Source organism: Copadichromis virginalis, linkage group LG7 (genome assembly GCF_057382275.1).
Source record: "Copadichromis virginalis isolate Kocher_CV1m ecotype Utaka linkage group LG7, C_Virginalis_male_GT1.1, whole genome shotgun sequence".
Lineage (NCBI taxonomy): Eukaryota > Metazoa > Chordata > Actinopteri > Cichliformes > Cichlidae > Copadichromis > Copadichromis virginalis.
In genome coordinates, this window is record NC_140624.1 from 13,940,934 (window position 1) to 13,962,365 (window position 21,432).

At 40.2% G+C, this 21,432-nt stretch overlaps 2 protein-coding genes across 2 annotated transcripts; one reads left to right on the forward strand and one right to left on the reverse strand.

Annotated features, from left to right (window-relative positions):
- The first annotated feature begins 412 nt into the window (after positions 1-412).
- islr2 (immunoglobulin superfamily containing leucine-rich repeat 2) lies at positions 413-4,615 on the forward strand. Its single transcript, XM_085461892.1, has 2 exons — positions 413-678; positions 1,256-4,615. Exon 2 carries the CDS (start codon positions 1,265-1,267, stop codon positions 3,395-3,397), a length of 2,133 nt encoding a protein of 710 aa, XP_085318018.1. The 5' UTR covers positions 413-678; positions 1,256-1,264; the 3' UTR covers positions 3,398-4,615.
- Positions 4,616-5,419: 804 nt separating this feature from the next.
- Positions 5,420-20,585, reverse strand: stra6 (signaling receptor and transporter of retinol STRA6). The gene is made up of 18 exons (XM_085461893.1): positions 20,493-20,585; positions 16,985-17,365; positions 15,774-15,840; positions 14,920-15,002; positions 14,124-14,257; positions 13,545-13,711; positions 12,604-12,729; positions 11,873-11,943; positions 11,287-11,366; positions 10,992-11,053; positions 10,559-10,721; positions 10,313-10,388; positions 9,792-9,925; positions 8,931-9,048; positions 8,547-8,648; positions 8,291-8,454; positions 7,558-7,695; positions 5,420-6,464 (listed from the first exon to the last, which is right to left on the reverse strand). Exons 2-18 carry the CDS (start codon positions 17,035-17,037, stop codon positions 6,226-6,228), a joined length of 1,977 nt encoding a protein of 658 aa, XP_085318019.1. The 5' UTR covers positions 17,038-17,365; positions 20,493-20,585; the 3' UTR covers positions 5,420-6,225.
- Positions 20,586-21,432: the final 847 nt, after the last annotated feature.

The window sequence follows — 21,432 nt, forward strand, 5'->3', positions numbered from 1 at the left end:
TAACACCATCAAATGATCCGGATATCCTGTGGCTCTATGCAGAGCCTGTCCATACACTGGACTCCTCAGAATTCACCTTCTCTCCAGCCTTATTTGTCATTGTTATTAAAGATAATACTAGATAATATAAGTGCCTTTGCAGTTTTTTCCTAATCACAAGAACACTTTAAATGTTTCACTTCGTGTGCAAACTGTTACTTTTGTGTTTACCTGTGTCCTTTAGTTAAAGACAAAGGGTTGAAGGTGAAGCGAATGAGGTCAAAGATGGGCTTAGGTCGGAGTAATAAATTAAACATCGGATCCTAAATTATGGATTTTCTTGGAGGGCGGAGGACCCCTCCAAGAGCAGCTTCTGTATCTTTAATAGACACGGAGAGGGGCTGGGAGAGGCTGCGCGTTCACGTTCATTTTCTCGCGCCGCAGCGGCGGGGACGCGCAGAGGCTCCCACACTCTCCGGAAAGGAAGAAAAAAGCGCCGTCGGACCGCAACAGCGACTCACCGGGAGAAAAATGATCCCTCCACCGTCCTTCATCTGCGCTCAGGTCTGCACAAAGCATGTGAAAGGATCCGAAACCTCCGAGGACTCGACTTTTCTCAAACATTAAACTTGTTTCAAGTGGACTGTAAACTCCGAGGGTGATTTATAAGACACGGGAATTGAAGTTAACATTGGACAGGTAAGATGACGGAAAAATAAGCTAATGCGGGAGTTACTGCATGAAATTAGAGAGAGACGGAGCAGCATCCGGATCAAAACTTTAAAACAAATACAAAAATGTCTAGAAATCAACCCGCGGATTAATTCTGTGTCTGTGTCACAAAGGCGTTTGTGCACGAATGCTTTAATAATCCGCAAATTGATCGGGAAAAATCTGATTTGAGCATTAAGTGCTTTTGGGAGTGAAACCTTCTCGAATAACTAAAAGAAAACCCATTAACGAGAGCCCGTTTCATCACCACGGACAGCGCCAGTTTACCCGGACCTGCCTGTGCAGACGCGCTCAGAGGAGGGCATCTGAAATCAAATATGACCCACAACTTATGTGCATATGTGCGCTTGTTCGTCAAACATTGTTGTTCTGTGTAGCGAAGAAAATAAAAGGAAACTGTTTTTAAGGCATTCAGAGAAACACATTTAATCTATATGAGATAAAAAAGCATCCGCAGTACATTTCCGTCGGTGTGATTGCTCTAATGGATAATGCTCTTATAAATGTCTGATCGTAGCTAATGTCTGCTAATTGATGCTTGCAGGTGCAGAAAATGGCAAGAAGGTTCTTACAGCTCCTTGCCTTGTGGACTGTTATGACTGGCATTGTGCAGACGTGTCCAGAGCAGTGCAGCTGCCAGGATAAATTTTCCCATCAGTTTGCTGACTGTGCTTACAAAGACCTGCTGGAGGTCCCTGTTGGTCTCCCTTCCAATGTTACCACCGTGAGCCTTTCTGCCAATAAAATCCAAATCCTGAAAAGCAAAAGCTTTGTTAATATCACTCAGGCCACCTCTCTGTGGCTCGCCCACAATGAAATAGTCACCATAGAGAGAGGCACCTTGGCCCCTTTGGTTCAGCTACGCAACTTTGACATCAGCCACAACAAAATTGTGAACTTTCCATGGGAAGATCTGCGCGGTCTCACAGCCCTGCAGCTTCTCAAAATGAACAACAATGAAATGGTGAACCTCCCAAAGGATGCCTTTTCCACGCTCAAAGACCTGAGGTCGCTTCGAATTAACAACAACAGGTTTACCACCATTGTCGAGGGGACTTTCAGCGCCCTCACTGCTATGTCTCACCTGCAGATCTTTAGCAATCCCTTCAGTTGCTCCTGCCGTCTGCAGTGGCTGAGGGACTGGATCACGACAACTAAAATTTCTGTCCCCGAGCCAAATTCAATTGTGTGCGAGGCCCCTGAACATCTGAAGGGTACGACGATTTCAAGCATTCCTAAACTGGACTGTGAGCCCCCTGCTGTCACTATAACATATCAGCCAAACATAGAAAACACAGATCTGTATGAAGGTATTATGGTGATCTTAAATTGTGAGACAAAAGGGAGCCCCAAGCCACAGATCACCTGGGAGGTGACTGCAGGAAATCAAAATTATCTTTTCCCCTTGCCCTCCACTGGAGAAATAAACGATGTGCCAATTAATGATAAAACAACCAGCAATCGATTTCTTGTTTTTAGAAATGGAACTCTCATCATCCCCCGTGTGAGTAAAAAGGAAGATGGGAATTACAGCTGCTTTGCGGTGAACGAGTTGGGTAAAGCAGAGAGCAGCGTTAAAGTGGCTCTGGCAGGCACCCAAAAGGAAGCCAGCAACACAGTCATCGATTCAACAGTGGACAAGAGCCGTCCGTCTGGTAAAAAGCCTGCAGACCCCAACAAGCCCTCCAAAAATAATGTGGTCAACTGGACAAAGCTTGATGAGAAGACAAAGGAAAGTCCCGAAACGTCAAAAGACAAACACGATGAAACAGAGCAGACCGGTGTTGTTCCTAAGACACACACATTCACAGGCAAGTGCGGTGTTAGAGAAAGCAGTGAATACATCTCCAACCATGCCTTCAACATGAGCCTGGAAGACCTGAAGCAGTACACCTTTGACTTTGGTGTTATTGCATTAGAAGTGTCAGAGACGGAGGCCAAAGTGCAGCTGAATCCACTGCAGCTTGCCAAAAGCAAATCTAATCTTCATCTAAGTCAAACTGAAAACCAGGAAACAGTGAATAAGGAACCTTTGGGTCTGTACCAGTCCTCATCTAGCAAGACCACTCTGGACATGCTCTACCTCTGTGTAAATACTGGAAACGGACACTCCATGGTTCAGTGGTCCAATATAGAGGAGGGAATTAATTCCTACCGCTTCCATAATTTACAGCCTGGCACCAATTACACACTTTGTCTCACCTATGGGGGGAAGGACTGCCAAGTCCAAGTAGTCTTCACAACTAGAAAGAAGATCCCCTCCCTGCTCATAATTGTGGTTGTCAGCATTTTCCTATTGGGTCTGGCCACTGTCCCCTTGCTGGGAGCCACCTGCTGTCATTTGCTATACAAATATCAAGGAAAAACCTACAAGCTGATCATGAAAGCTCAGAATCCAGATCAGATGGAGAAGCAAATGACAAAAGATTTTGATCACAGGCCATCTTTCGTGGAGTCAGAGAAAACCAGCGAGTTAGGCGAGGGGGAGGTTGACGGAGAGGAACGAGAAGGAGAGGAAGAGGCTGAGGGGAGCGTGGTGACCGAGTCCATCCCCGGATCATCATCCAAGACCAACCAGGAGGAGTTTGAAGTTGGCTCGGAGTACAGTGACAGGTTACCGCTGGGAGCAGAGGCCGTCAACATCTCCGAGGAAATCAACGGCAACTACAAGCAGCCAAGCCGCTGAGCTCCGCTGACGTCTGCGAGTATATTGTAAAATATTTTGCTTTCAAGTAGCCTATATTCAAGCAGGTAACACACACATCATTACTTCACGTGAAAAAAACGATGCCGTGTGATTTTTGTCTTTAAAAAAAGGGATCATTAACTTTTTTACCTCAATACTCCTTCAATCACCGCGATTGTGATTGAATTCATGTGACATTTGTAGTTTCCGTAAGGTTAAAACGAGTAACTCACGTTTACAAACCGAGCACAGATTTATATCTTTTATCGGACCTCAAAACCGACGGGAAAGCACCAACGTTTACCCCATCTGTGGGACGTACGCGAACGGGCATATGGGAGCAAATTTCGCGAAGGCGAGACTTGGAGAAATGCGCGTAATTCGAGGCAGCAAAAAAAAAAAGGAGAAAAAAAGTGCACAAAATTTTACCCACCGTTTCGCTGCGTTTTAAACAAGCAAAAACAACAAAAAACAGGATTTTCTATGAAGTCATTGTAAATAAACTGACATCAGGGACAAGATTCTCTCACTGAGCCGCGTGTGTCTGTGCAAGGCTGTTAAAATCTCATAACGGCCATTTAACATCTTCTCAGGTGTCGGCACTCTGGCTCCACTCAACTTGTCCAAGAAACTAGAGAAAGATTGGGATTAATGTGTTTGATGAAATGATATTTGCGCTTGGCGCTGTTGCACCTGACAGCGCGCACAGCGGCGCCCTGCGCGCTGTCCTGTGCGTCCAAAAACGGGAAACTGAGCTTTCAGAGGTGACGATGTGCTTGACGGGAAATTCCAGGTTATTTACCAACAACATGTTGTTCCACGTGTAACGTAAGGCTTTAAAAATGTGCGACTTTAACCTCTTAATCGACGGGTGCTTGCTGTACTCTCGCTTTTTACGGTGAACGTGTCCATGGCATGTCACTCCTTGTGCGGTTTTCTAATAGTGTAGTCTATATAGGACTTTTAGATGTGACTGTCTACTTGTGATGTAAAGCCACGTGAATTTTCTTTATTTTTTTTTAAAATCAATTTTCCAATGAAGTCCTAACAAATGGGCGCAGTGAGCGTCTGTCGGCTTCACTGTCTTGTAATTTGATATGTAAAGTGAGATTTTTTGTGAACTATGTTGTAAAACAAAACAAAAAAACGTGACCTTTTAAGATTTTTTGATATAATTTTATGTAAGTGGAATTAATAAAACATGTGAAACTATACAAATTGGTGGATTTTTCTGGATTTAACTATCATTCCGATTTTATTAAACAACAACAAAAGCAAACAAACAAACAAACAAACAAAGAATCCCCATATCATTTCGAATAATTATGTTCCAAATGATTATTTCGATTACGAAAAATTATCATTTTTTCTTTAAAAATGTAAGATATTCTCCTTCCTTTTTTGGAAAGTGATTATTATGGCATGGCTTTTTTTCTTTTCTTTAAAAAAGAGGGGATTAAAAACAGAGAAGCCTGAACACTGCTGCGTTTTGGAGCTCCGATCAGTCACAAAGCCTCCCTTTGTCTATATTTTTCGCTTATGGTTCAGTTCAGGTCTCTTCTTTCGGCAGAAAATTATCACACTACGCAAGTGGATTAAAATTAATATCTTATATAAAAATGTGAAATGATAATAGGAGAATGTTTATCAAAACACTTAAGCAGTTACCAGAGTCTTAGAATTACGTTTCAACAATTTTACTTGCAGCAAGGACTCCTACAGAGTACAGCAATGTACAGAGGAGGACTAAAGCCTACAGTGTCTAGGTTTCATTTATAGTATACAGGGTTCATCCTGAGTTTTACGAGCACTTACATCTATGGAAATTCCCATGAAGACATGCTGAGACCGGTGGTCTTATTTCTGCTACCGCAGCTGTTCGGCTTCCGGTTAGTTTGAAGGTCAGTTTCCTTTTCAAAAGCCCTTTTCCCGTTGCAAGTGCACTCATGCATATATTAGTTGAGCAATAGCTTAACAAAATTTCCCATCAGTGATTAAAAAACCCCCCCCAAAAAACAGGAGAAAACTGTATTTTTCGTTTTATTTTCACAGTTATCAGGGAAAAAACAATCGGATGTGTATATTTTCATTTAAAAGTTTAAATGCGCAGACAAATGGTGAAATATCACGAAACATTTGAAACAAGAAGATGTTTATTTGACAAGAACTGGAAATACTGGAAACAGTAAGATGTTTTTGACTTAAAAGTCTACAAATTAAAACAGAATAAATATACAGTTTATTCCACAGGTTAATATCAGTCACACAATGCGTGTAGCCTAAAGATGGGGGGGAAAGAGAATTTATTGACCACAGTATGACAATGGTTCATTATTTATATTCATAAATAGTCAGATGTTCTGTCTTTCTGCCCTTCTCTGTCACTCTATATATGAACTCCCATTCAAAGAGATGATTCATTGGCTTGTGCATCCATGTTTTTAGTTGGATGACCATCATCTTACATTATCTGCATTGAATGCTGAAAATAATACATGATTAAAGGCTATTAGTGCAAATGAGTTCTATCCCAAAATAAGCACATACATGTTTAGAAAATTATTTTTTTAAGTGTGTTTACTAGGTGATCAGTGCCACACAAGCATTCCCATCAGACTGGAGACTGAGGTCCTCACAGACAGGAGAACATGAAAAGCACAGGAGGGACTCCGAATCTCCAGACGTTTAGGAAAGACTTGGTGAATATCTTTACACTAGGCACTGAGCTATAATGCATGTATTTCACCAAATGCAGACAAATAGTACAAATGCAGACCCAAACCGGACGAGACTCTGCAGCCAGTACATAATCAGTATCGCATTTTTGATTAGTTGCTGGCAGCGGCTTCTGCCTCCTTGGTCGTAGCCTCCTTTTTGCTCTCCTCTCTGGTGCTGCGGTTCAGGCTTCCATTCAGAAAGCTGCCTGTGGTCTGACGCTGGAAGTGCTTCCTGGTGCCCACAAGGGAGGGGTTGTTGACCAGGGTGTAGAGGAGCTGCCAGTGCCTGCGGGCTCTCTTGGCAGTGGACACTTTATTCTGCTTCTTATCCTGCTGGACGAGCTGGATCCCTGAGGACGTTCAGACATCATGATTGCACCAAAAGGTATGACATCTATAAGTCCTATGTAATGACATCTAAGGATAACCCTTTTTCTATTTTAAACTGAAATTGGAAAAGGGTGATTTGTGGGCCTCCCAAAAGACACCCTATATACAGCAGATAGAGTAATAATAGAAAGCAATCATATTTTAATCCTCTAAGCATGGTGGGAGCATACTGGGCTTTCCATTAACACGCTGAAAGCCAAAGCCCCTTGGGCTGAATGAATATGTAACAGGCAATTAGCGTAGCTCATCTGTGTAATCAGCTACTGGAGAAGTAATCACTGTAATACAATAGATTATTCCCGATAATACATTGTTTTCTAGATGCAAACAAGCAACATCTCCATGGCACGTTTCTAATTGGACTCAGCTGTGTCTAAATTCCACAACAACCGCTGAATCCTGGCGGATTTTCTTGTTAATTTGTCAGTGTAATGCATGTCCTGCTGTCATGATATGTGAGCGACCATCAGTCTCTTCCTTTGTGTGTCAGTGGCGTTGCTGCAGATCTGCGATCCACCCTAAAGCACCCGTTTACACTTTGGATTAACACAAGTTGTTAATATAAAAGATACAATATAGCACCTATATTACAGGATGCAGAGTCATAACGACAGTTTATTCGTTTATGACTGATATGATTAGGACAGGCAGCCGGACTCCAAGCTATTCTGCTCTGAGACTCAATTTGCTCTTAGCATATTATTAAATCAGAGCTGCCTTCATTTTCACTGTACGTGCAGCAAAGTGAGATGATCTGATTATGTGTTACAGTGACCTGCTATTAAATTCTAAACACCCCAGAGAAATTAAAGATGCTACAGCACTTTTAATGCAGGTATTAAGATTATTTTGAGCTTTAAGAATAATCTGGAGAAAATGTCTTAATGTCATGAAACAACTGAAACAATGAGCTGATCCTATTAACAAAGACTACCTGTGTGCAATGGTCACTCTTCTGTGCCATTAAAAAACCCCAAAAAACACCACAATGTGCTTTTTTTGTCCACACATGGAGAACAATCTGTGGTGTGGATTGAGTTTTGTGCTACAGACCTTCTTCAGCATCTCGTGACCTCTGTCCAGCTTTGGTGTCCTGGCCCACAGACTGCAGCAGCATCCCACAGAAGGCCTTCATCACAGGGTGAGACTGGCTCACCTCGATCTTCAGATAATGAGCATAGCAGCGGTAGGCTGCAGGCAGACGTAGGGAGGGGTGAATCATTCTGACTGGGCAAAAGCAATAAACACACAGGACTGCGCCCCATGTTGGCTTTGAGGCAATCACACATAATGACCATACAATCACACTTTTTCTCTCTCTTTTTTTAACCACCTGCTTTTTCTGACAGCAAATCTGCAGACATTTCCATGCAATTAGAGTCCCTGCCCTGCACAGAATACAGATATCATATGAGCTGCAGTGAGCTGGCAGGAGGATAAAGTGGGCAGGATGCAAATTTCTAACCTCTAAGTGGGATCAGAAGAAGTGCTTTTTCTCATAGAAAATTGCTTCCACAATGCTTCCACAAACATAAAAGCGTGTTGCTATTACCTATTAATATGTTAACGTCCTGTTTCTGAGTCCAAAGAGAAAAAAATGGGAACTATTAAATATTTATTAGCCCTCTCTAAGCAATAGATGGATGCTAAAAAAGTGCCAATAATTGATGAAGAAAGTGTTTTTTAGCCAAGCTACAATCCTTCTAATAATTACAGCATGTTCACTATTACAGAAATGGACACTATACTGATTCTAACCTGCATACACGTCAGTTATCTCGCTCACCTGGGTCAAAAGCCTCCACATTGCGGTTAAGAAGACTGATATCCATACGTCCCATGTGGACAATGTTGAACAGGGCTGTGATGATCATGCGCCAGATTCCCAGTATTGCCCCGATCAAAACGTTAACAGGAAACATCAGGTATGTCAGCAGGAACAGATTACCCCTGTGAGATAAATTAGAATGCATCAAATCAAAATCAGGCAGTAAAATTATGTAAGTACAGGAAAATGTAAGGTAGAAAATGCAGTAAATCACCTGTTGTCCAGATCTCGTGTGCCTCCTGTCTTTTTGATGAAGCAAAACCTGGTGGTGACGTGTTGAATCAACACAACCAGGAGAAGCATGAGCCAGAAAGGCCTGAAAAGGTGAAACCCACATAGAAGGAGCAGTGATTAAAGCGCAAAAAACATTGGTAGCTGGCAGGAAATTGTACAACATACACAGAGAATGTTGTTGATTGAAAAACGCTCCAGGTGTCAAATTTCAAACCTAGCAGCACCACTGCACAGATACTCTCAGGTCTGGATTTACGACAACTTGTGTTTGTATCTTTTTTTATTTATTTATTTTTTACAAGGTCACAACCTTAAAATAAGCTAAAACTGAAAGCTGAGAGACACCAAGAATTATATCACTCACCACATGCTCCACAGGACCTGAAAGAGAATCAGATTCTGTCTGTGGAGGACAGGTATGATAACAAGGAAGACTGCAATCAGAAGGCAGAGGAAGAACACTATGGTCTGGATGATCATGCCTGCGGGGGAGAGATCAGAGCGTTACAGTCTTAGCACTTAGACACTATCCAGCATCCAACAGATCTACAGTGGTCACCCCACTGTAGAAAGCTCGAATACTCTGATATGTCTCTGCCCGAGCTGGCCGATTGAAAGAATTGCTTTTAGGCAATATTTAAGGAGCATGAACAGAAATAATACAAATATCTAACAGAATTTGGAAACTGGATATACAAGAATTGGTAGCGAGCACAGTTATGTCAAAAACAGGATGTAAAGATGTTGTTAAAAATTGCTGAGGTTTGTGTTTGGAGTGAAAAAGGATGAACAGGACTTGGAAAGCATAAATCATAGGGACAGTTAAGGTTGGAGAGTTCACAGAAAAGTGAAAGAGGTTTGGGGAGTTGATGTGGAAGTGTGTGGTGGAGAGATACTGAGTATACTGAGGGAAGGATTGTGAAAATGAGCAGCAAAGGAAGAGGAAAAAGGAAAGGCCAAAGGAGCAGTTAATGTATGTGGTGAGAGAGGACATCCAGGGCATTTCTGTGATGAACAGATGAAGAACAGATGATCAGTGATCTACTGTGCTGACCCCTAATTAGAACAGTCAACAGAAAACTATGAGCGGGCATACTGAACTCTTCCCTGAATATGGATTTACATACAGAAAATTCATCAAAGTTTTGTCTCTAACTTGTTTTATTTAAAGTAGAAACAATATATAGAAAATCTAAATAATAACAATCTTTCAGAGTAACTGTACCAATGCAGATGTGAGCTGCTGTGAAGCTGGTGTATCCCATCCAGCAGACGAGTGCAGGCCGGGAAGCTCTGATATTTCTCTGGCAGTTGTAAACATTATAGCTATCTCCTCTGTACAGCCCTTTCAGATTTGACCTACGGAAGGTAAAACACAATTAAAACAATGTGACACTATGGAATACATAAACTAGTTCAGCCCCAACTGTACAAATCACATAGTAAATTGAAGAAGCAATTTAGCAAGAGATAGACTGAATACTCAATTCAATACTTGACTCGGAAATCCATTTATTTTAATGCGATGCCATTTCTGGTAATGGCACAGTATTTCATTTTTCTTCTTAATAGCCATTTTCAATTGCAGCAGCAGTTAACACAGACTAAATGCTTCCCTGTCTGCATGATTAGTACTCTATTATGTTATAATAACCATGGCATTATAATGAAGTAGCCAGAATGCAAAGGAAATTCAATGCAAAACAACAACAAAAAAGGGAAAAAGTGCAATCACAGACAACCTACCGATGCAGAACCATAGATCGCATGAGCATAGCCAGGTTGACCAATCCAGACAGGGTCATTGCTGAAATATAACACACTGCAGAAACATTGGCACATGACATTCAGGTTTTTTAATGTGGAACGATGTCAAGCTTGAACAGTAAAATTGTACAAAATAAATGCATCAAAAATAAAGGGCATAGCGTTATGTACGTGTGCATCTCTCATATTTCTAAATGGCTTCTCTTGTTGTCTTGTGTCACTTACCCTCTACACACCACATGTAATAAACCACTATCCGAACCACTTCATGTTTGTCTGGAGACAGCATGATTCTGAAACCAGCTAAAAGGTTTGCAACGTCTTCATTGACTCCCAAACGAGCAGTCTGGAGAGACGGCACGACTGCTGAGATCAGCAGAAGACCCATCTAAGAGGGAAAAAGGACATTCATTAATAGCCAGTGAAGCTACTCTTGAATGCTAATGCAATAACTTTTATGGATGTGGAAATAAAATGAAACACATCATGATAATATTCGGAGCTTGGCTGAAGTTCTTGAGTTAGGATAAGACCGTTTGAGAGATTCTGCTCTCTCTTTCTACACCAAGCCATGCAATTATGTCTCTCCTTGTGTGTTTTGTTAACATTTATGAAATATACAGGGATTATTGCGTTTAATAGTAGCTGTGGTAGTTACCTGATACAGGGTTATGAAAGACACAACACCAGATATAGCCAGCTTCAGCGGAAAACGGAAAGCTGCATGAAAACAGTAAAGGTGTAGAAATATTAAGTTAACAGGATTACATATTGCTTTTCCAAATCTAAGCATATTTGTACTGCACACATTGTGTATTCATGCAGTTGCTTCACGTGACCACCTTCTGTATAAATGACCAATTCAATAATTATTCCAAGAAGAGTTTGACCAGTTTTAACACCTAATATGTGCATGACATGGTATTAAGCAGGTCCCAGACAAATATATTTACCATCCTCTGGTGTATAAATGTAAGATTTCACAGCATCGGCTATTCTTTGGGGGAGTTTGGGCTTGTCTGTGCTCGACGTGCTGAAGCGAAAGGTGAAAAAAAAATGAAAGTTACATTAAAAATGTAAACAGCATTTTAAACCTCAGGGAACTCATGGGGTAAGGCAAAATATATATAAATGAATGAAGCAACTTTAAACACATTCTTTTTCAAATCTGTTTATACTTAGGTTACAACTTTGGGCTCTTTGTTGCAGTACCACTGATGCCAGTGGCACTGGTACACTGTACAAAGTGGACGGAATAATGAAGGCCTTCATCACACCTCTACCTAAATTCTTCAGCTTCACTTCAGATCAATAGCTCGATGGTTAAAACTTGGACACAACGGTGCAAAAAAAACATGTTTGTTCTAAAATCCCTAAAATGGTCAGTTCTTGAAAACCACTGCTGTTATTTTGCTGAGCCTCTCTCTGCTATGCTGAATCAAACTGTTTACTTCACTACATTCGAACTGTAGGAACACAGAGATGGCTATGTAACAGCACAGCAAATCAATGTTTTTGATAAGAGGCAACAATTCTCACCTGATTTTGGTCGACTTTTTCTTATTGAGCATTTTCTTGACATAGTCTCTATAGTAGCTGCTGCTCAGATCCTAAAAGAAGAGCAATCATATAAGTAACCAAATTTGAGGAGACATAAATTATTGAGTCAGGCTTTAATGTACCTAAACACCTTTGGACATCTGTGTCTTTAAGTTCTATCTACATGTAAATGTATTTGCTAAAGTATGAAAAAAAAAAAGCCTCCTTGCAATAAGGTTCATGGTGCTGGACATTGGGGGTGTGACTCATACACCAGCCGATCCCGACATCCAGTTTTGTCACACCATGCCAAGATTAGCATCAAATAAACACAGCATTGTGTCTCCTCATTGCAAAAACAAGGTAACCTTTTCATAAACCGATCAAGAACATAACGCAAACCAATTACGTCAAATCTACTTAAAATGATTAGGTCACAGATGTGCCGTGTCGGACTTCACATTTCCCCTCAGCCTAGACTTTATGAGCATAATCAGCCTGTAGATTACAAGGCAGCTTATACAGGTTTCTCATGTCCACAGATTCAAAGGAAATGCGAGTCTCAGTAAGAGTTTTTTGTTAAAGGTCAGGTTCACACAAATGTAGACTATTAATACATACAATTGTTTCGAGTATGTTATGCAAGAAGCCCAAACAATTAGTGACATAAGAGCTGTTCAACAAAAATGACTCAATGAAGTCAGAAAAACTGCTCTCAGATCAATACTCACCTCTGTAGCATTGTTCTTTTCAGTGCCCTTTAAGCCCTTGAACAGAAGAAGGGGATACTGAAAGCTAAGGAATGCCAAGCAAGCAATCTGGGGCAGGCTGGAGAAAAGAGAGTAGTGTTTGTGTATCTGCAAAGAGGTAAAAAGAAAAAGATTTTAAATCACTTAGAGACTTGATTTGGGAGTTTGGGGATTAAGCGCTGGGAATACATTTTGCAAAAATAGCTTTTTATGTTTGTTGTGGTGAAAGTCTGTACGCTGGCCAAATCAATTCTCACCTGCCACACAAACATCTGAAACCTCCACTGACCACACATCTCGTATCTAACTTGACAACTGAAATGTATTTTGAAAAGTAGCTGGCTATGAACTAAACGTGGATAGATTTTCTTACTGAATATGTAATTCTGTGTAATTTACTCTATTGTTTTTATGTGATTTAGCTCAAAACCTCACTAATATATTTTTTAAAGAAGGCCATCACACACAGTGTTCTCTGGATGTGACATATTACTGAGACACACTAAAGTGATTAAGTGTGACAAAGCCTCTTGATTAAGACCAGCAGACAGTGGAACTAATTGTTTTGAGTCACAGGCATTCATAGGTCTGAAAACCTTAACAACTTGGACGTGGCACAAGATTTGGGATTGGGTAAGCTTTTAAAAATCCCAACCTTGTATCCATGGATCTATCTCAAATCCCCAATATTCATCTATTGAAATCCCATCTTTTGTAGATACTACAGACCAGCTTTGTTTGGTAGTCAGTGTGTTTCCAGACAAGAACAAACCAGCTTTATTTTTGAAATGACCCTTTATATTGAGACAGATGACAGACAACAAAGAAAGTGATTCAATCCTGGAGCAGATTTATTGTAACAAAATAAACCACTTATAAATGAACTGGAGCTAATTATGACAATGAAAGTGATCTGTGCTTACCACTGGTGTTTTTGGGCAGTCAATTATCTGCCAGACCAGAACACCAAAGTGTGTCCAAGACAAGAGGCTACCGAGGACATAGCCAACTTTATTATGTAAAGTGCCACATGCCAGGAGAGGGTAGTATAGTGCGGGGTAAAAGAAGACTCCCAGAATCACCCAGTTCTCTGCAAATACAACAGAAATGTGAGAAGACCAAGTTTGAAGGAGCTACAACTCTTATTGTACCATACCACAGACCAAAACTCTTGCTGAAACTATGGTTGATTTAGGCTGCATTTCTTACTCTGCTGAACCCTCTACTGTTTAGGGATTGTGTAACGTTGCAGGGGACCAGCTGCCTGCTGTCCTTTGTTATGTAATTTCAGACACAAAGCTTCTTGCCAAGCTTACAATCAAACTCCAGAGTTTAAAATAACATAGGAGCAAAATAATCCAGTTATATAAGGCAGACATTTAACACTATTTTTGTGTATGGGGACACGTCAGCCTATTGGTTTTAACTGCTAAGATAACTCACAAAGTTATGGGACAAGCAAATGTTAAAATTGTTTGCTGGAATGATCAAGACGACCTCACGTTTGTTAGCGGTGTCTGTTGTGAAGGGGAGAGGGTTTGGCGATATGAGCAGGCCCCACAGTTTGCACAAGAGCACTCCAAACACAGCCACTGCCAAGCCCTTGTGCTGCGTATGGTCCAGGAAGTTCACCGGACTGTGAATAAAGCAGCAGGTATTTAGAGCTCACTTGACATCCTCCTCACATTTGGATAAAACAGTTACTGATCAAGTGAGAAATGATGAAACTTAAAAGGAACATTTTTAAGTTTTCACTAGAAAACTTTAAAAAAATGCCAGCTCAGTTAGAGAAGATAGAGAAAGAGAATTTTCTAATTCATGTAGCATGAAAATAAGGCTTTGATTTTTAAAGTTTTAATCTAAAGTTTCAAACGGATCACTTGAATGTTCTCACCTGAATCCAGTTCAGGTTTTTGCCATAGTTTTAGTCACTGACCAATGAACAGCAGAAATGGGGGATAATTGAATGTCATCTTGACTTGAGATTTAATTAATAAATAAAGTGACAAACAAACTAAACCATGTTTCCAATTGATTTAAGGTCTTACCCAAAGCTAATAAACACAATTAGCACCTGCTACATTTAAAACTCGCCCCAAATGCCAAATTATCCCTACAATAGATTCTGCTATAGCTTCTGCACATAAAGCTTCATGTCACTGTTAAATAGATGGAAGCCAGTAGACAGGTAGACTGAAAAGCTGGGTGAGAGTAATAGTAGGGTACAGGACGCGTCTGTAAAAACTGGATTTTCAATTTCACCTGTGAAACTGTAAGATAAAGTAAAGTGAGGCTCACCTGAGTAAACCTGGGAGTCCTTTCTGTCTGTCGCCGACCTTCATGCGCCTTGCCAACACTGCCAGAATCAGCATGACAACAAGCTAAAAGGAGAATAGACCTCAGTTAGCCCACCATAGCTCACTACAGCCCACTATGCAGCTCATGCTTCACTCTGCATCAGGCAAAAAAAAAAAAGGGAAAAATGATGGGGTGTCTGTGATACAAAAGGCCAAACACCAGCGTCTGACTAATGCTCCCCAAGAATGTTGCTTGAATGAAGTTCAATGACCTGTCATGACCTGAGACACATTTAGAAAGCAGAAATGGGGGGAAAAAGCTAGACTATAAGTCTGGACCGACTACAAAGACCATCCATAATCAGTTAATGAAGGAGCTTCATCATGAAAACACAAATGTACTTATCATTAAACCTAAAATGGCAAATCTGTGTTCAGTGATTATACAAATGTTTTGTAATGTAGTGCTTAACAACTTCTAAATTTGAAAAATTATATCTCAGTTTAGTCAGAATGTGGGCTACAAATAGCTTTCTTTTTATTATTCCTGTAAGTGCAGCGTTTAATAAGCAGCAAAACATTAGGCAAAAACAATTTTCTAATATGGATCTAATATGATCTAATATGATCACATAACAGGATTATTTGTTCCTGGGATCATTGCCAAAGGGCTCGCAAAACTTCCTTCAAACCAACATTTTTGTACATTTTTAAAACTTGAATGCAATTAGAAACGACAGAAACGCAAACCTTGATGTCTCAGTGTGGCACATCAGTACACGCCTGACAACAGGATGTAATATACAGGACAGTTTAATGTGGTGTCATATTAATCCAAGAAGACTGCGGACTTACAGATATCACAGTGATGCATATATGATAGAGCCTGTCGTCAGCAGTAGGGTCACAGGGAGGGATTACTCTAAAACAAATGGAGCAAAACATTCACGTGAGTAAAATATAACTGAAGGCTTTTGAGTCACTGCGCTGACCTTCAGTATAGCTCATTAACCTTTTCACACTTTCCCCATCAGCGCCATTTGTGGTTGGAAACTCTGCAGCTGAAATCCCGCAGCACAGATTTGCATGTTAAACGGATTGGTATCGGCGTGACAGGGAAACAACAAATGCCTATGTTCATGTTCCTGTGCTCTAGAAGAGCAGGAATGCCTGGTCATGGGGTTGTAATTACAATTCAGAGAAGGCCTCACACATCAACCACTTACTTTATCATCTGTGAGCATAAAGATGGCAGCTTCCAGAATAGATGTTTCAATATTTCCTACCTTTCTAAACAATCTGTGAATTCCTAACTTGCTATTTTACAACAATGTGAAAAAAATTTATTATAGCCAGCTCTCAGTGGTGCAGCCGTTTATGCTTCATAAACTGATAGGGAGCTATATTAGAGGCCCAAGACTAGCTACAACTCAATACAGTATTATTTTTTTATAACAGCAAAATGGCTTTTTAGCTAAACATGGCAGCTTCTTCCACCATACTTCATTTGTGTTGTTCATCTGGAGGCATCATTTCTTTTATTAACTACCCCATACCAATGAAAACATAATGGATTTTAACAACATAGAAAAGCAATTTGGACAAAAGGAGCTAAGAGGAAAAAGCTTCACTGTGGGATACGTCATGGATATTTAAGCGGTATCATATAAAGTGCAACTTGGTAACATTTTGGGTGTGAAATATACGGACAGACAAATGTTTAAAAAGTCTAACGTTTTTCCAATAAGTTCCACAGGCATTTCCAGGACAACCTACAACCTCAAAAGATGAAAAGGATACAGCCTCGACATGATAAATAATAAGAACTGAAAGAAGACCACACACTGACGCTGGCGCTGGCACTGCAGAAGTGTGCCAAGTGTCACCTAATATCTCAATGAGAGGAGAATCTCACAGAGACATTGTTCACCCTCAGAGAAAGTTTTAAGAACTACTAATAAACATCAAACAAAGTGCAGACTAATTTTAAGCAAAGATTTAAAAGCATTAAAGTAAAATAGCATTAACTTGAAAGAATTCAATTTAAATGTTAAGACTTTACTTACTCTGGTTCAATTTTGGATGGCAGTGGATCCAATTCTGGGTAGTCATAGTCCATTGCGACTTCTCTTTATCAAAAGAGTCCCACGTCTTACAAAAGATCTGGAGTTCTTTTAACCACAAAGTGGCACACAGCTGTGATCACCTTGTCTCCAAGGCAAAAGTGTCTTCCAAATCCCACGCTGGACTCAGTTGCTGCTGCAAGTGTCCTTGTTTCCCTGTGTTTGGTCTACTTGCACTCAGACTCAGCTACCCTCCTTCACTGCATTCAGGTGACCTGGTCCCACTGTGTAGCTGAGAGTAATGTGACAGGTCCTGGCTGCAGCGCGTTGTCTCTACCTTCCAAAGGCCCTATTTCAGCTCAGGGTTACCACCGCACCAAGAGCCTGGGGAAGAGAGCGAGAGGGGGGCAGGGTGTGAAAGAAGGGAAAAATGTGGAGATCTGGGTAGCCAATCTGTAAGGCCACCTGTGGCTTACAGGGATTACATCTACTTTTGGAGTTGTGTTATTGGACCTGTGGCCGGTGGCTGCAGTGGTCAGGTGTGCAGAGTTATAAAACTCCAGCTGGGACTATGTGGGTAGCTGGGAGCTATGAGGCTTTTCTATCGGAGCAATCAGAGTTCCACGTTGATAACATGGAAATTCAGGTGTTGTTCCTTTCAGTCATGGTTCAGGTGCATTTGCTAAAGGTTACCCAAACTAAATCCAGGAAACCCACCATTGCAACATGGAACAAGAAAAGCAGAATGGAAGGGTTTCAATACAGTCACTAAGGTGTATCCTCACATCACCTCGCATAACTCTGCACCTTCAGCATGATAAGGATCAAGTTGGGGTTGATTTACCTCAGTACTTTGTCTTCTGCACATAATTTAAGATAGCATGTCCTAGTACATATTTATGTGACGACAAGTTTCTTAACCAGATATGTGCATCTTTAGCCTCCATGCTGATATCAAGTTATTTTAAAATATTTGAAAGTTAAGTCCAAACAATGCTGCAAGTCGTCCTGATAAGGATCACAAAACATAATGAGAAAGGAGGAAATGTGTATATGTGATGGTGAATGAGTTACTGTCAATGTGCCCAGAGGAAAGAAATTTCATCTGAGCTTTTTTATTTTTTTAACATACCAATGGTGTCTTTGACAGATGAATGATATACAAAAAAGGGTTTCTTGTATGGATGTACAATGGACAGTAAAGTTCAGATTATAAATACTAATTGCCTTTCACATATCTTTAAATTCAGTTACCACTGCACATAGTTAAATTATCACATTATTAATATTGTTTTTTAAATTATTTGATAGAGGTTCGAGAAAAATTAATTTCTTTCTGACTGACTTTCATTTCTCCTTCTTCCCCTTATTCCTAAAGAACTGAATACCTGATTTGTTGGGCAAACAGAAACCATCACTGATTTTTAATAATTTATTATCCAATAGCTGTAAGTTATTTGTCGAGCAGGGATGTCGGACAATTTGCTGTTTCAGTCTTTTCATATGTGATGAGTTCCTTCTTTTCTTTTTGGTTTTCCATTATAAACTGAAACTCTTGGATGGGTCAAGTGATACAAAAATAAGTAGAAGTTATTGCATTGGTTGCTTTTGCACATTTCCTTCAAGTTTGGACCATGTGGCTGATCGGTCTTTTAAAAAATGAGAACAAATAAATCAAGAATGAATATAGTCTATGGTTGAAGGCCTAAAATAATAATATTTATTGTTTTATACCTGTGTTTTTGTCTGTTTCACATGACCTAGTTCAACCCATGGAAGCAGGTTGCCATGACTCCCTAATCAAGACAATTCTTCTGTAAACATTAAATCCAGGTACAAAGCAGGTTTACTCAAAATATCAAAATGTGGCTATACTATGACAGGTGACCACAACAACACAGGTTCAGGTGGTGTTGCTGTACTTCAGTAGAAGCAGTATAATCAACAATAATCACAGCAGTCTCTCTTATTTGTCATTACTTTCAATAAGGAATGTAGAATATCAACAGAAGCTTAATCTCTCTGAAGTTAGGCTCATCCTTGCTCCCATCTAATTAACCTTATTAACTAGATGTTGGCTACATGGCTACCTTAAGTATGACAAAAGCATAGGAATGTGTGACAGAGGTCAGAGGTCAGCGTTATAACTCCTGTTAATTTCCTTTTGTGCAACAAGTTGAATAAAAAAAAACAAAAAAACAGAAACACTTGAAATTGTATATCTATGTTGCCCCACATACACAAAAGATCCTACTGTATGTATTCTGTGCAGCATGTCTGCAGAAATCTCTTCCAGCATTCAGCTGCAGCTGGCTGAGACTAAGTCAGTTCTGCAACATTGCTTCCATGTCTCATTATTCCAAGATTAAAGGCACACAACCTTAAAACTCAACAAAATTTTCCCCCCTAACACCCTTAAGAAAACATGGTTTCTCAAGCTTAGTAAGCCACCAAATCAAATGTGCTCCCAAAGAAAAACTAGCCCGACAAATAAAGGGGTCAGTGAACAAAGAATGCTTTGAACAGTTACATCACAGAGAGGCAGTTTGATTGAGGCAGACAGTTCACTTGTATCAGGTTTAGGAAGTCAGCTCTAAAGCCTTTTGGAAGAAACTATGTTAAGCATGAGTGTTTAAAATAAACACAATTGAAATACTGATTAACTAATCCCTTCTTAACAATGTAAACACCGACATCATAAAGACAGACAAGGCAGGCACTCACAAACTAGTTAGATCTGGGAAAGCAGACATTGAAAAGATGTTAGCACAATCACTCACTGCACCAAAATTTTATATATTTTTGTGGTGACGCCACCTTTATTGCATCTTAAATTACCTGCTACATGTGGAGAAGGTGATTTTCATAACTCTTTATAATCAAACACTCCACACACCTTTTATGTTTTTCATTTTTCGCAGTTCAAACCAAAATGTAGTTGCAAATCAGATCCCCACAGATGAACATGACTGTCGTGTTTTATGTGAAAGACAGCTGCAGGGATCGGGTTAGATTCGGTTTCCTGCAAACATCACTGAGAAATTTCATGCCTTTGAAGTGGAGTTTGATCTTGCAAACAAAGGCACTTTCAGCTTGAGAGCGACAGCAGGTAACTCAACCACCTGTGCCACTGTCCCGCATGTGCAATGGACTAATCTAACCTTGCTTGTGTTTTGTGCAGTTAAACCTGCACCTTCTAGGGTGATTAGAAGAGCAATAACGTGAGTGTATTTTACACCATCTGCAGTGGCAACTTAATTTCATTATCTTTAAATAGCTAGCTACTTAAAGAACCACATGTGGGTGTGCTGCAGCACCAGATAAGCATGGAAAATCATCAATTGCTTAAAATCTACCCATTTCCAATATTGCCAAGAGCACGAAATCAGGCACATTTAAACAAGGTTGGTTTTGTGCATCACCTTGACCTATAGGCAGCTTCAGTAAAACACCACTCTGGACTAGCTCACAAAGTTCACCGAAACTATGGAGCCTGTAATTAGTACCTTACCTTTTGCTGACCTGGTGCTGTCTTTAGAGAAGGGACTGAGGCTTCATACACCCCTTGGAGAAGTTCACTAATTACAGAAACATAACTCTCAAGTGCAACTAGTTTTTTTCTGAACAGCTCTTGCAGTGTAAAGTGGGGACTTTGTACTCTCTATCTTGTTGTGATGAAAGCATCATAAAAGTGCTGCTCCATGCAAAGAGAGAAAAAAACTGTTGTGAAATATAAAGAAATGATTAATGTGGCCAAGTTCAAGTTTTAGTGTGTAGGTATAGATGCATATTTCCATTACTACAGTTACAGGCAATTGGTGCTAAAACGTTTGTCACATGGGCGTGCCTATAGATATATATTGAGATATTTAAAGTGATACATTATTAGTTAACTGCCATTATTTAGCCTTATTGGTGCTTTTAGCCTACTTACTGACCTTTGTTGACATCCTGCTGGGGATTTTTGCACTGTTGACATATCAGGTCAAAGAGGGAATTGTTCCTGTCATAGATGTGTCAGACTGGGGAAACATCTGTCACAATGCACGGGAGGTCCATTCCCATCCACTGTGTCATCCCATGACTGTGAATTTCACCTGATTTATTTAGTTTTTGCCCAAGCTGTGCAACCTGGGAAGAGACGTCCTTCAGATTCAAGACGAGTCAGCCGACAGTGTACGATTCAATTTTTTTTATTGATGTTTTTTCTCTACTAATTAAGGCTCTGTTTGTTTTTCACCCAGGTAAAAGCATCATAGATGGGGATGAACTCCTGGGCAAAATTATCAACTTAGTTCTTTCCCTGGAGACAGAGTGATCTACTAAGAGCAGCTGGTGTATAGTGAGTTTATTAAGTTAGGTGCTTTGTGAAGGTCATTATTAACTCCTTTTCATGGAGGAGAGTTCATTGTTATTCCTGGAGAAGAGGAGTTATGCCTACACTAACCTCG

Excerpts from the sequence above, each read along its gene's own strand:
- islr2 (XM_085461892.1), top strand. The coding sequence starts at position 1,265 with ATGGCAAGAAGGTTCTTACAGCTCCTTGCCTTGTGGACTGTTATGACT.
- stra6 (XM_085461893.1), bottom strand. The coding sequence starts at position 17,037 with ATGGACTATGACTACCCAGAATTGGATCCACTGCCATCCAAAATTGAA. Across the intron at positions 9,926-10,312 it reads CGATCTATGGTTCTGCATCG|GTCAAATCTGAAAGGGCTGT; the intron begins GTAGGTTGTCTG and ends TACCTTCCGTAG. Across the intron at positions 7,696-8,290 it reads TGTGGAGGCTTTTGACCCAG|CCTACCGCTGCTATGCTCAT; the intron begins GTGAGCGAGATA and ends GTCTGCCTGCAG.